Raw genomic sequence first — 13,575 nt, forward strand, 5'->3', positions numbered from 1 at the left:
TCATTACCAACGATCATGATGTCGTCCACATAAACAAGCGCAGCAACAAAGGAAGATCCCATTTGTTTCACAAACAATGTGTTATCAGCTGGTGATTGAACGTAACCAGCAGAGAGAAAGACTGCAGAGAGGCAGTTATACCATTGTCTGGACGCTTGTTTCAAACCATACAGTGACTTGTGGAGTCGACATACCGGATTTGGTGGAAGAGAACCAGAGGCTGAAACATAACCCTGAGGAAGACTCATGAAGATTTCCTCATCCAAATCACTATGCAGAAACGCATTAGAGACGTCCATTTGAGACATACTCTATCCTTGTATCGCAGCAAGAGCCAGAAGGAGCTTGACACTCGCAAGCTTAGCAACAGGAGAAAACGTGTCAGTGAAGTCAACACCTTCTTTCTGTGTGTAACCTTTGGCAACCAGGCGAGCTTTATACCGCTCAATCGTACCATCAGCTTTGTATTTGATAGTATATACCCATTTGCATCCAACTACATTCTTCCCCGGAGGCAATGATTCAACAGTCCAGGTATGATTCGCTTCCATGGCCTGCAGTTCCTCGTTTGTAGCCTTCTTAAAATTGGGGGATAACATGGCTTGTTTAAAAGAGGTGGGTTCTGTTTCAAGGGAGTATGAAAGGATATAGGACTGATAAAGGGGTGTGAAATTGGAATAGGTAATAACAGAGGAAAGAGGATAAGGCGTGGAAGATGGTAAAGATGGGATCGAACAGGTATCAAGGGTAGTAGGAAGAGAGACACGCGCAAGAGCACAGTGATACTGGGATAAGTACTTTGGAGCTTTGACATTGCGTCTCGGTCTGCCACCTACAAGACTTCCTTGACCTGTACTTATTGGAACAATCTCAACAACAACAGGGTCATGCCTAGGTGATTGTGTTTCTAAATGCACAGGAGGAGCACTATCAACAAACATAGGAACAGGCAATGGCAAGATAGTATTGTCAAAGATATTAGGAATGTGAGAGCAATCATGAAGTTTATCATCTGTAAAAGGAAAAATATTTTCATGAAAAATAACATTCCTAGTAATCGAGATCTTATTTGAACCAATATGCAAGACTTTATATCCTTTATATCCCGAAGGATAACCCATGAACACACAAGCATCAGCACGAGCAGTGAATTTGTTTCTATCCTTAGGTAAAGTAGAGACATAACAAAGACAGCCAAAGGATTTTAAGTGAGAGTAATCAGGAACCTTCTTCATCAATAGCTCATAAGGAGACTTGTTAGCTAGTAACACAGAAGGTATCCTATTGATGAGATACACAGCAGTACACACACAATCACTCCAGTAAGCTAAAGGTATTTTAGATTGAAACAACAAGGCGCGAGCAACATTCAATATATGTTGATGTTTACGTTCGACAATGGAGTTTTGTTGAGGTGTATATGCACAAGAGAAGTGATGAATCATACCATGTTGTTTAACAAGTTGAGTGAATGCTAGTTCAGGAGCATTGTCACTGCGGATGACTTTAATAGCAGAATGATATTGAGTAGAAACATGATTAACAAACTCTGGAAAGACAGTTAAAACATCATTTTTATTACGCATCATGTATACCCAAGTCACCCTTGTACAATCATCAACTATCGTAAGAAAATATCGATAACCTTCAACAGACTCGATAGAGAAAAGACCCCAAACATCGAAATGGATCAAGTCAAAAGGTGAAACAGACACTGTACTACTTGACTCAAATGACAATCTCTTTTGTTTTGCTAAAGGACAGACAGAACAATGTTCAGACTTATGAGAACTAGACTCAGTAATACGTAAAGTACCCAGACAGTTGCTTTAACTTGGAAGCTGATGGATGTCCAAGGCGTTGATGCCATAGATTTCCATCGACTTGCAAGGATCCACAGAACGACAAAGGTGCAATGCTATCAGTCTCAAGAACGTATAGATTTTGAAGAAGTTTTCCTCTACCAATCATCAAGCCCTGAATAGACTCCTGTAATAAGCAAAAATCAGGGTAGAAGTGAGCAGAAAATTGACTATCACGAAGAAGACTACATACACTGATCAAATTAAATCTAAAAGATGGAACGTAAAGCACATTTTGTAGTATAATCGAGGAAGAGATATGCACAGTTCCTATATGAGTAATAGGCTCATGGACCCCATTAGGAAGAGAGACTGTAACGCCAAGTACAGATGAAGTATTGGTAAAAAGGTTGAGATCCGAGCACACATGTGTCGTGGCGCCACTGTCAATAATCCAAGCATCACTAGCTAGTGTATTCGAGAGGGTAGAAAGACACTGATTTTGAAAAGTAAGGATATGGTTTTGAAATTTAAGGCTAGTAGATGGAAAAGGAATAATACCAGAGGTAGATTGAGGTGCCATGTATCCATTCTCATTGATAGAAGACTGCGCACTCGAAACTGCATTCACTGAAGGTTGAACATACGCTTGCAATTGCTGAAGTAAGGACTGAAGATGAGAAGCATCCAGAGGAGAAGAAACAGACGACGGAGCAGGTTGTACAATGGCATTTGCACGTTGAGAGTTCTGCTGTTGAGGTGCAAAGTACGAACTGTTTTGCTGCTGAACCGGTCGCTGTTGATAGTTGTTCTGTCCTCGAGGAGCAAAGCCAGCATTGGGATGAGAAGACTTGTTATACTTGTGACCAGGAGGATATCCATGGACACGAAAGCATTTATCAACGACATGTCCAAGTTGATTACAGTAAGTACATAAAAGCCGTTGTTTGGGACGATAGCCTGAGTTATTGTGAGTAGCAGCAAAGGCAGAGTGATCAGGAGCAACAACAGCAATAGTAGGAAGACTCTCTGCTGGTCCTGAAGCTTGGAGGGCAACAGGTACTGAAGTAGTACTTGGTTTGATCCCTCGTTGACGCTCATCTTGAGTCACCATATTGAACACATCTTCAATGGTCGGTATTGGTTTCAGCATCAAGATGTGACGACGAGTAGACTCATAAGACTCATTAAGCCCCATCAAGAACTTCGTGACTCTGCTTCGCTGTTGAAGACGTTCCCATAGCTCAGCCGCATTACACTCACACTTGCCACAGGAACACACAGGCAATTCAACATAGTTCTTATGCTCTTCCCATAGAGTAACCAAAGCTGTGTAATAGGCACTAACGTCCATTGAACCCTGCTGAATCGAGCTTAGCTGTTGTTCAATCTCATAAACCCGTGGAGCATCATCCTGTTTGAAACGAGAAAGGATGTTCTTCCAAATAGCCTCAGCAGTAGACATGAACAATAGACTCTGACCTATCTTCTTGGAAACAGAATTTAATAGCCAAGTAGCAACCATATCATTGCATCTAGACCAAGATCCCGAATCGCGATGGTTATCAGGGGGTTTAGGAATGCTACCGTCAATGAATCCCAGTTTGTTGCGGACGTTGAGCGCCATTCGAACTGAGCGACGCCATGAATGGAACTCAGCTCCAGATGTAAGACGATCGGAGACAAGCACAAGGCCCGCGTGATCCGAGCTATGAAGATAGTATGGATTTTCGTAATGATCTCTGTTTGCGCGAGGAGAATCCATTACGAACAAAGAAGAAGAAGCTGACGGAATCGATCTCGCGAAAACGAAATCAAGAATCGCAGGAATCTTCAGAACGCAGAAAGAAGAAAAGCTGAGAAAATGTAGACGAAGAAGACGATCTCGAGCTCGAAGACGATCAGATCTTCAAAGAACAAACGAAGAATCTGTTGAATCGAGGAACTCATGAAGAACGGTGATGGAGAATCGTCACAGGCTCAGCTCTGATACCATATTGAACTGTGATGAAATAACTCGATAAACGTACAAAGTTAGTTACAACATACTTTAAATTCTCTAGATCAGCTAAAGGAGACTTAACCAGAGTGGTTATCACTTAACCATAATAAACCGATTTATACTATCTAATACGTACCGTCCACTCCAATGCCATAGATTTGCATTCTAATTCAAACCATAAATACTTAAGTTAAGGAGTTATATTATCCAGTAATATTAGTAGAATTTGATTAGCTATCTATTTCTATATCTTGAATTAGAGAAACAATATGTGGTAGTTGATTCCAAACCGCTAGTGTTTGTGGATTCTAAGCCCAAGGGTCAAAGTAACACAAAGCTTTTCATGTGCGACAAGCCGGCAATCTAAGGGTTTTTTTCTTGAGCAATAAACTGTTTTGTTTATTGACTATTAATTTATCGATATACACATGACCAATTTACATGTTTACGGATTAGAATATTCAAATCGAATATGAAATTATTTTTATCGAACTTAAATAATTAAATTGTTTACATAGATATCTCCTAACAAATTCAAATTATTATATATATATATACTCAATAACTTTCCCTCTAAAATAGTCTTGATATTACAACTTGAATCATCGCCAATATCAAAATTGTCCAACACTCCAAGGTCGTCGTGGCCCTATTCATTGCCTGTAAGAAGAGAAAACACAGAACTCGTTATTATTACAACATTTATACTCATTGTGAACAAACAAAAACCATATAATATACATTAATTTGTACCTCAGTGGCAGATGATGAATAAGTGACAGATTCTGAATTTGCAGTCGTCGTAGACATCGTAGAGAATCCCAAATTGTAAGCCAATGATCCATCGGGTCGAAATATCCCATAGTTCTTCTCAGAAGTAGGACCAGGTTTCATATCTTCATTGAACAAGGCAAATATATAAACATCTAGCCTCGAGTTTCGTCTAGCCGGAGTGCCTTCTCCGGCGAATTGTCTCATCATAAGATTCCTATTATACGTGGCAGCATTCGCAGGAGACGCTCCAACCTCTCCAGCGTCTCCTTTTGATGGCCACCCTGTTTCGGCAACCCTAACTTCTATGTTACGGTACCCTAGTTTCGCAGCAGCGAAAGCAAGCGCGTCTACTTGAGCATACATCATGTTGTCGTAATGTAGCCTTGTGTTCGGATCGGTCATGCCGACGTTACGGTTGAATAGGACGTAGTCGATGGGGATTTTGTCGGGGTTGTCTTTGTAGGCAAAGTAAGGGTAAGCATTGATCCAAAAGGGAGATCTCGTGGCTTCTAAAAATTGAAGAAGTTGTTGCATCACGGAGGAAACCTCCGGCTTGAAACTTCCGGCTGATGGAGGATAAGATTCGGCAAGGACGGCGAGGGAGCTTGGAGAGGAGACTTGAACGTATCTGTCTAAACCTAATTGGACCAAGGCTTTGTGGATGTTTATCATCGCCGGCATCATGTATCTATTGCAAAAAAAGAAAAGAAATCAAAGTTAGTATTATTGAAAAGTAATTTCAATTGTTATATAAATTTCAGTGTGAATATACGTTAGTTTGTGATTAGTTGTTCTATTTAATCAAGAGTTTTTTTTTACCTTTTACGTGTTTTAGTTGCTTAACATTATTCAAATTGAAGTGGAGTTTTGATAAATAGTAAATATCAGTTATTTTCTAATGTGATGGTTCTAATTGACCAAACTTTACTAACTAGTTTAAAAATTAGATTTGAGATTCAATGATTATTAATTACCCGATTAAACTAGAGTCTTCGTCGGTGAAAAGCTCGTTTCCGACCATGATCCCGGTGATCCTTGTGGCCGGGATATATGGTTTGATGTGAGAATCCACCCATTGGAGAGCTTGTTGAGGATCTTGTAACAAGGTTAAAACTTGATTTTCGATGGTGACGATGATCTCTATGTTTGAATTTGCAAAGGCACTAAGAATTTGAGGATTACTATCGTAGATTCTTGTTTTGGTGATCCTTAGAGATCTTAAGAGGTTAATAACTTTATCCGGTGAAGGCAAATTGTTCCCGACTTGTCCGTAGTTGATGCCAAGAGACGTTACACTTTGTAGTATATTCCCTGCAGTTATATCCAATCAAGGAATCAGAATTATAGAAAATAATGCCATGCAACACCTTTATGTTAAACACATTTAAAAAAATCCTAGAGGTTACAAAAAATAATTACTAAAATTGGGATAATGATGTCGATAAGGAGATGATAAATATGACAAACTAATGATTGACAAAAAAATTATGATACAAAAATTAAATCACCTGAGAAAACGAGAGAAAGCAGGAGAAGAACGTTAATGAGATTAGGAAGTCTTGTGAATGTTCTTGATGTCATATTGAGGAAGAGAGACAGAGGAGGAGAGAGAGATTGTGAAGCTTTTGGGTTTTAAGAAAGGGTTTAAGGCGAATATATATAGACTACACAAGAAGCCAGCCAAGTTGAAATACTTTTCTTTGCTTGTTTGTTTTTTATTTTTTGCCGTGGTTTTTTAATTTTATAAAATGAAAAAAGTTTAGGTTTGAAGTTTTTGTTTTCTAATGTTTCTAGTGTTTAGCTTTGCCTTCCCTATATTGCTTTTCTCATTTATGCCTTTTTTATCCATAGAGGGATTTGTATTAACCAGGACGAGGGATTTCTTATTAAAATAATAAATATTAGGCTCCATGACAATAAAATTTGCAAGCACATGTATGGAAATACATTTGTGTGTGTTTTGTTTACATATTCTACAAGTTGTACTAGCGATAGTGCTTTGTTTAAGAAAGTAAGCAATGTTATTGAATTAACAATAAAAAGGAGAACAAGAATGGGATACACATGTGGACGTAGTAGAAAATTGCAAAGCTTTCATAAAGAACCGGAAATACTTGTTGAAAGTTCGTTTCAACTAAGTAGGTGAGGGTCAATTAGAACAAACTTTGCTTCTATATACTAAAATTATTTCTTTAATATTGGTTATTAATTATTTTGTAGTCTTATAATTCCTAATGAAATAAATTCTTAAAATATATGTCTGATAAAATCGTTTATATATACGCGTATGCGTATATGGTTTGATAGACTATGGTATATTTGAACATAGAGTTCAAACAATCAGATACTACAATTATTAATTATAATGGATTATTAGTCACACAAAGAGTAGTTATTTTCTTACTATTTTAAAATGTTATTACTATTATCTCATTTAAATTTTTGGTCTACTTAATGAAAATTTTCTTTGATTTTCCAAGAAAATGTTATTGCCAATTATTTTAATGGTAATTTTAAACGATTCGAAGGATAATGATGCATGAATCTTGACCGCAAGTGAATATTGACCGAAAAACATCGACTGGATCTCTTGAGACAAAAGCCATTTGGAGATCCGATTTGACTTGACGTGTCAAAGGATTCAACGATACACTGAAGGAAGCATCCTCCTTTCTCCTTGAAAGTTTATTTTTAGTTTTCCGACTCATAAAGTTTAATATTCAAATCTCCCGGGAAATATTATATATTTATCAAATGTAGACAATATTTTTTACCGAAACTAGTCCACCATCTGTTTTTCAAATAGAGTCTATCACCATCTATATTAGTATCGTAACAGAAAAATATTTTAAAAATTAGAAAAATTATAAACCATGTTTTTTTGGTAACATATGATATACTTTTATCATGGCTGATGTGACAAAAATTCAATTTTATTTTCTAACATCCCCAACATATGTAGATTTATCCAACAAAAAGAAGAAGATGTAATGTATAAGATTTATGAATCTGTTTTATTAATATGTAATTAACATTTTTCTTTAATAATTTTTAAGAATCTTGTTTTCATATTAGTAAATATTGACAATAGCTAAAAGCATTATTAGGCTACTAAAACTAAAATAAAACAGTCAATTAGGATAGTGTTGCGAAGTTGCTTTCGCGGAGAATAAGACAAGTTGGCGCCTTGGCGGAGCAGTGGAACACACTTGGGGGAGTCGGTCAGTTTCAAACATTGGTATTTCTTTGAACCACTTGATTCAATAAACCTATAAAACAAATTAATTTAATAAGTGTCTGACCAGTGTCACACACGCAAGTGCATGGGTTTGGCTGGCTATTGATTTGTTAATTTGGTTAATTTCTACTGACTATATATTTTTCTACTTACTATATTTTTAAGTTTGTTTTTTTTTTGTCTATATGTTAAGATTTATAACCTCTTTGTTCCCTCTGTTTCTATATTCTTAAGTTGTAAAGTAAAAAAGTTAAATTTGATCACGTAGACGATAGTCAATTCGTTTTCTTGAAAGGTTGGCTAGCTAGAATATAATTAATAAATCTTTTGGCGGCATCGATCTATCTAAAATACCGTAGTGTCACCTTTTATATTCTATAATATTAATCTTTTCTCTTTTTCGAGACACCAAGAGCCATTTTATTTGAACATATGTATGTAAATTATATATATATATATATATATAAATAGTTATCTCAAGTGCCATTAATTTATTTTAGTAAAAAAAGTGCCATTGAAATATTTGTGGTTTCAAAATCCTTCTCGTTCGATGTTAGCATTAAATATAAGAAAATGAGTCAAAATCAGTCAATTGTCCGGATCAGCCTGTTTATAGTTGGCCGAAAACTTTCGACGTTTAAAAGTTTAGTTATGCGGTTGAGGATGGGCTACCGGTCGACTTATGGCAGTTCCATAGATCCAGTGACGTTATTATTCCATTCACCGACTAAAATATGTTGTGTTAAATTATGACTGTAAAATTAAATGATAATCTGATTAATCTGAGGGCATCTCCAACCCTATTCCATTCTATTCCATTTTTAACTCAAAACATTATTATGGAGGAAAATCTTCTCCAATCCCACTCCATTTTCAACTCCAAAATGGAGTAATGACTAGGAGTAAGGGCATTTCCAACCCTACTCCATTTTCAACTCCAAACATCATTATGGAGTAAAATCTTCTCCAACCCCACTCCATTTTGGAGTTGAAAATGGAGTAATGGCTAGGGTTACTCCATTTATAGAGTAATCTTACCCATTACTCCATTTTGGAGTTGAACTTTTTTTATTTATAAAATGGTCATTTCAATCTTTAATGTTTTTATTTCTTACTTAAATAATATTTAAAATGATACATTAACATGAAAATAGTATATTCCACAAAGGATTATTTAATAATTTTAAATAAATAATGAAAATAACAGAAAAAATAAATAATAAAAATAAAAATAACATAAAATAAGTAAATTTAATAATCTGGAAAATCCGTTCTTGATCCGCTAAGGTCGGTGAAATATTGTCCAAACGGAGAAGTCTAAGAAAGAGCTTGTTGATCTTGTGATTCAACATTTCGCTTTGATATTATTTGTATTTGTTGAGTTTGAATATACGCACGAACATTTGGATCTTGTATAGATGAGCGTGAACTCGATGCACCAATTGAACTTGGAAGAGAAGCTCCACATCCGAGTATCAAAATTGCAGAAGATGAAAATGTCTGATTTCAAAATTTTCTTGCTCGATTTAGGAATATCAAAGATAAAGAAGCTCATTTTCATTACGAAATACATTAGTTGATCATTTGTGAGAAAAATATTCTAATGCTCATTGTTGAACCCACATATATGTTGTCTTTTTAATGATTTCTTGTACTTTTTAATAATAAATATTTAATTCAAATAATTTTATTTTAATTATTTATCGTAAACATAAAATAGTTAAGGTTAATTGGTAAATTTTTATAAGTATAAGATTTTATTTGCAATTATGAATAAAATAAAAATGAAATCTTTAAGAAATATTATTTTTGGAGTAGAAAATGGAGTAATACATTGGAGTAAAACCTTACTCCATTTTGGTGTTGCACCATTTTGGAGTAATACATTGGAGATGCTCTAATCTTACCCATTACTCTATTTTGGAGTTGAATTTTTTTTATTTATAAAATAGTCCTTTAAATCTTTAATGTTTTTATTTCTTACTTAAATAATATTTAAAATGATACAATAACATGAAAATAGTATATTCCACAAAGGATTATTTAATAATTTTTAAAAAATGCATAAAATAACATAGAACATAAATAATAAAAATAAAAATAAAATAAAATAAGTATTTAATAATCTGGAAAATCTGTTCCGGATCCTCTAAGGTCGGTGAAATATTGTCCAAACGGAAAAGTCTAAGAAAGAGTTTGTTGATCTTGTGATTCAGCATTTCACTTTGATATTATTTGTATTTGTTGAGCTTGAATATACGCACGAACATTTGGATCTTGTATGGAACTCAAATCACAAAGCAAAACTTTGTTTTCTTCTTTGACTGCAAGATTTTGCTTTTGAGTCTCCATATGGTGAATCCTTTCTGCACTTGTCTTCTTTAATTGTTCCAAGAGTTGTACTTTTTAATAATAAATATTTTATTCAAATAATTTGTGTTTTAATTATTTATCGTAAACACAAAATAGTTGGGGTTAATTGATAAATTTTTATAAGTATAAGATATTATTTGCAATTATTGATAAAATAAAAATGAAACAATTTAAGAAATATTATTTTTGGAGTAGAAAATGGAGTAATACATTGGAGTAAAACCTTACTCCATTTTCGTGGTGCACCATTTTGGAGTAAAAAATGGGATAATACATTGGAGATGCTCTGAGTACATGAGAACATGACACAGTTTTGATTATTAATAATTTTTGGTTTTCTCAAAGTTCTCCGAGATTTTTTTTGATTGATGGAGAGGACTTCACATTAGGACTATCAGAGCTGAGACTTATTATCCGGTATCCGGATTCGATCCGAGATCCGATCCGAACCCGTTCCAAAATAAAATATCTGGAATACCCGAATCTTGATCTTTATAGTAAAATTTCGGATCAGCGAATCCAGATCCAAATATCTTAATTTTTAAATTTGAATCCGACTTTTTAAATATATTTTTTAATTTTATTAATAAATATAGATGATATATATACATAAAATTAGTCTTATATTTTTATAGTCTTAAAATTTAGTATTTTTTTAAATATACTTTTTTTACAGATTTGAATCCGGATCCGGATACTCGCATATAATCTTGTTCAATCCGGATGGTGAAAAATTATCAGTACCAATTTTGGTAACGTCTATCCAGCACATCAGATCCAGATAATAAAATTACATATCTTGCGGATTCAGAAATACGAATATTCTAAATTTTTCGGTTATCTAGATCTGTTCCACCTCTACTTCATAGTTCTTTTTTTTTAGATTTCAAGTTATTTTGTTCAGACTTCTAGACAGATATTTTGAATCAACGTCTGTTCCACAAGCTTATGAAGTTTACATTTTTTGGCTTCGAATGTTACGAACCGCCCCATCCCACACCGCAGTTAACAGTAACAAAAATTTCTACATATACCATATATCTATACATTTTTATAACTGTTAAAACCGCAGCACAGTTAAACCGCTTGTCCCGCACCGCTCAAACCGCAGTTACCATTCAGAACCTTTGTTTCTGGTCATTGACATTTGGGACAAACGAACATGTTTTCTACTTTTTTTCTTCTTTAAGAAACACAAATTAACGATCATGCAAATAATCAAGAACCCCTAAGACGCCGGTGGATATCCCATATTTTTCTAGGCAGGACAAAATTTATATGCAGCATAAACACATCTCTGTAGAGAGGTTCTTAATAACTTAGAGCACTTCACAATGAGGTGAAACAAGATATCTTAGAATTTGAAAGTTAAAAAAAAACACACATATAAAATAGAAGAGAGAGAAAGAGAAAATAAGTTCTCTGCACTTGCACTGATACATCTTTTCTGAATTTTTAAAACTCTTTCTTCCACGTGTCATATTTCTAATGGTTGATTGATTTTGTTAAATATAAATCTTTATTTTTTAGTTTTTAAGAACTTGTGAAAGGTTTTTATCAGTAAGGGTGCTCTTACAATTAAAGAAAAGTAAAAAATTCTAAATATCTGTTATTTTATTAAATGAATATCTTAAATGGTGATCCAAAAATATTTTAAAATATTGCATTTGAGATATTTTTGATTGGGGTTTTCACTATTTAAAATAAAATACACACTTAACAAAAATATTAATTTCTTTTAATTTTAATTTTCTTGTTTGCATTAAAGATTTCCAATAGAAATGTTTAACCTGTTATTTAGCAAAGACTATACGTATATGAAAATAATTAAAAGAAAATAATCTTAAAATTGTACGAAGAAAAAATAGCGACAAAAATGTTCGTAAACAAATGTTAAAAGACATCTCTGCAAGGAAAGGGTGTCGAATCATTTTAGTGCGTTAAAAAGTAGAGTGTTTACAAGATTACTTTATCGGCTTTTCCGTGCTGAATTACCGTCTTTCTAGATCCAGCCAGGTTTAAAAGATGTATCGCGCCCAACTGTTAAGATGGACTTGATACCAACCATGACTAATAAATCAGTTAATCCCCTAAGCTCTCCTGCAATATGGACAAAATGTACGCCGGGAGGTTGGTTGGCGCGCGGAAGCTAGATATTATTGGAAGGTGTCAGGAAGACGAGATTGCAGTGGAAGTCTCTTATACATGGCCACCGGTTTGTGTGTCACGTTCATGTGTACGCAACAATTTTCTGGAGTTTTGGAAAAAGAAAACCACCTTAAGTAACAAATATAAATTCACGTTAATGAGGCCGTATAATCTGCACATTAGCAACTGTTTATGAAACGGATCACGCGAAATCACCAGCAATACAAAACTTGCCTGAACAGTCTAGTTAGACTGGACGGACATGTTTTTATCTTTTAGTTACAATATGTGTATGCATATCTACACTAGTAAGCACCAAAAGCGAAAAAAAAAATTTGAATGTCAAAAGTAAAATATAATTAGATATATAGTGTTCATGCATTCTTCTTTTTTTTGGTAAAAGTTCATGCATTCTTTTCAACCTCAATAGCGATAAATGCCCAGCCAGAATAACATTTACTCGCTGTTTAACTTATAATTCACCAATCAAATGTTCACTTTTGACATTATTCTTCGCACTGTTGAAATAGCGAGAATCATACACTAATTTTTACTCCATGTTCTCTTAGAGTAATAAAATTTACTCTACTTTAGTACTTTTCTCCTAGGGCTTTTTGCCAAAACTAACCCACAACTTGATTTTAATCCCAAACCTATACCCAAACTTGAATCAAATGCAAAACTAACCTAAAAGCCTAGTGAAATTACAGCTCAGCCCCTTGTGACCAAACAAAAAAACAGAAGCCATTTTTACGAATATAGCCCCAGTAAATCGTCTGAGTCGTCTGAATTGTTGGAAGTCGTCTAGACGACTGAAGTTTCAGTCGTCTGGTACCAGCTTATTTTAAAAATAATTTATAAATCTTGTAAAAAATATTTTGATGCGTGAAAAATAAAAATCAAGTAATTATAAACAGTTTTAAGTGATATAAATTAAGATATGATAAAATTGATTTGTTTTGAAGATAGATGAGTGGAAGTAGTGAATCATGAAATACTTTGGTTTAGGAGTTTGGCAAACATATGTTGTAGTATTGTATGGATTGTTAGGGTTAGATTTTGGAAAACTAAAATGTTTTTTTCAGAAATTAGTTTTCACTTATATGTGTTTATTTCTGTGTATAGTAAACACTTTTCAAGTTTGATTTGGTTTTATGAAGTGTTTAATTAGATAATTAAGTTTAGGGGTTATGTTTAGGGTGTGGACGACTTATATTTCAGTCGTCTGTTGAATAATT

The 13,575-nt window shown here is 34.2% G+C and overlaps 3 protein-coding genes across 3 annotated transcripts in view; all 3 read right to left on the minus strand.

Annotated features, from left to right (window-relative positions):
- LOC103856262 (peroxisomal (S)-2-hydroxy-acid oxidase GLO5) overlaps positions 1 to 13,575 on the minus strand; it is a 382,149-nt gene that overhangs the window by 340,520 nt on the left and 28,054 nt on the right. The gene's annotated exons all lie outside the window — the stretch shown is intronic.
- Positions 312 to 3,958, minus strand: LOC117132479. The gene is made up of 7 exons (XM_033286671.1): positions 3,941 to 3,958; positions 2,095 to 3,633; positions 1,817 to 1,989; positions 1,646 to 1,719; positions 1,448 to 1,549; positions 1,130 to 1,327; positions 312 to 1,012 (listed from the first exon to the last, which is right to left on the minus strand). Exons 1-7 carry the CDS (start codon positions 3,956 to 3,958, stop codon positions 312 to 314), a joined length of 2,805 nt encoding a protein of 934 aa, XP_033142562.1.
- LOC103856240 (glucan endo-1,3-beta-glucosidase 14) lies at positions 4,269 to 8,551 on the minus strand. Its single transcript, XM_009133343.3, has 4 exons — positions 6,087 to 8,551; positions 5,553 to 5,889; positions 4,558 to 5,266; positions 4,269 to 4,464 (listed from the first exon to the last, which is right to left on the minus strand). Exons 1-4 carry the CDS (start codon positions 6,157 to 6,159, stop codon positions 4,378 to 4,380), a joined length of 1,206 nt encoding a protein of 401 aa, XP_009131591.1. The 5' UTR covers positions 6,160 to 8,551; the 3' UTR covers positions 4,269 to 4,377.

The sequence above is a fragment of the Brassica rapa genome, chromosome A01, assembly GCF_000309985.2.
Source record: "Brassica rapa cultivar Chiifu-401-42 chromosome A01, CAAS_Brap_v3.01, whole genome shotgun sequence".
Taxonomy (NCBI): Eukaryota; Viridiplantae; Streptophyta; class Magnoliopsida; order Brassicales; family Brassicaceae; genus Brassica; species Brassica rapa.

Coding starts and splice junctions, on each gene's coding strand:
- LOC103856240 (XM_009133343.3), bottom strand. CDS start 6,159: ATGACATCAAGAACATTCACAAGACTTCCTAATCTCATTAACGTTCTT. Junction 5,267..5,552: donor GAAGACTCTAGTTTAATCGG/GTAATTAATAAT, acceptor TTTTTGCAATAG/ATACATGATGCCGGCGATGA. Junction 4,465..4,557: donor ATTCATCATCTGCCACTGAG/GTACAAATTAAT, acceptor CTCTTCTTACAG/GCAATGAATAGGGCCACGAC.
- LOC117132479 (XM_033286671.1), bottom strand. Junction 1,720..1,816: donor AAGTTAAAGCAACTGTCTGG/GTACTTTACGTA, acceptor TGAGTCAAGTAG/TACAGTGTCTGTTTCACCTT. Junction 1,013..1,129: donor CACTGCTCGTGCTGATGCTT/GTGTGTTCATGG, acceptor TTCCTTTTACAG/ATGATAAACTTCATGATTGC.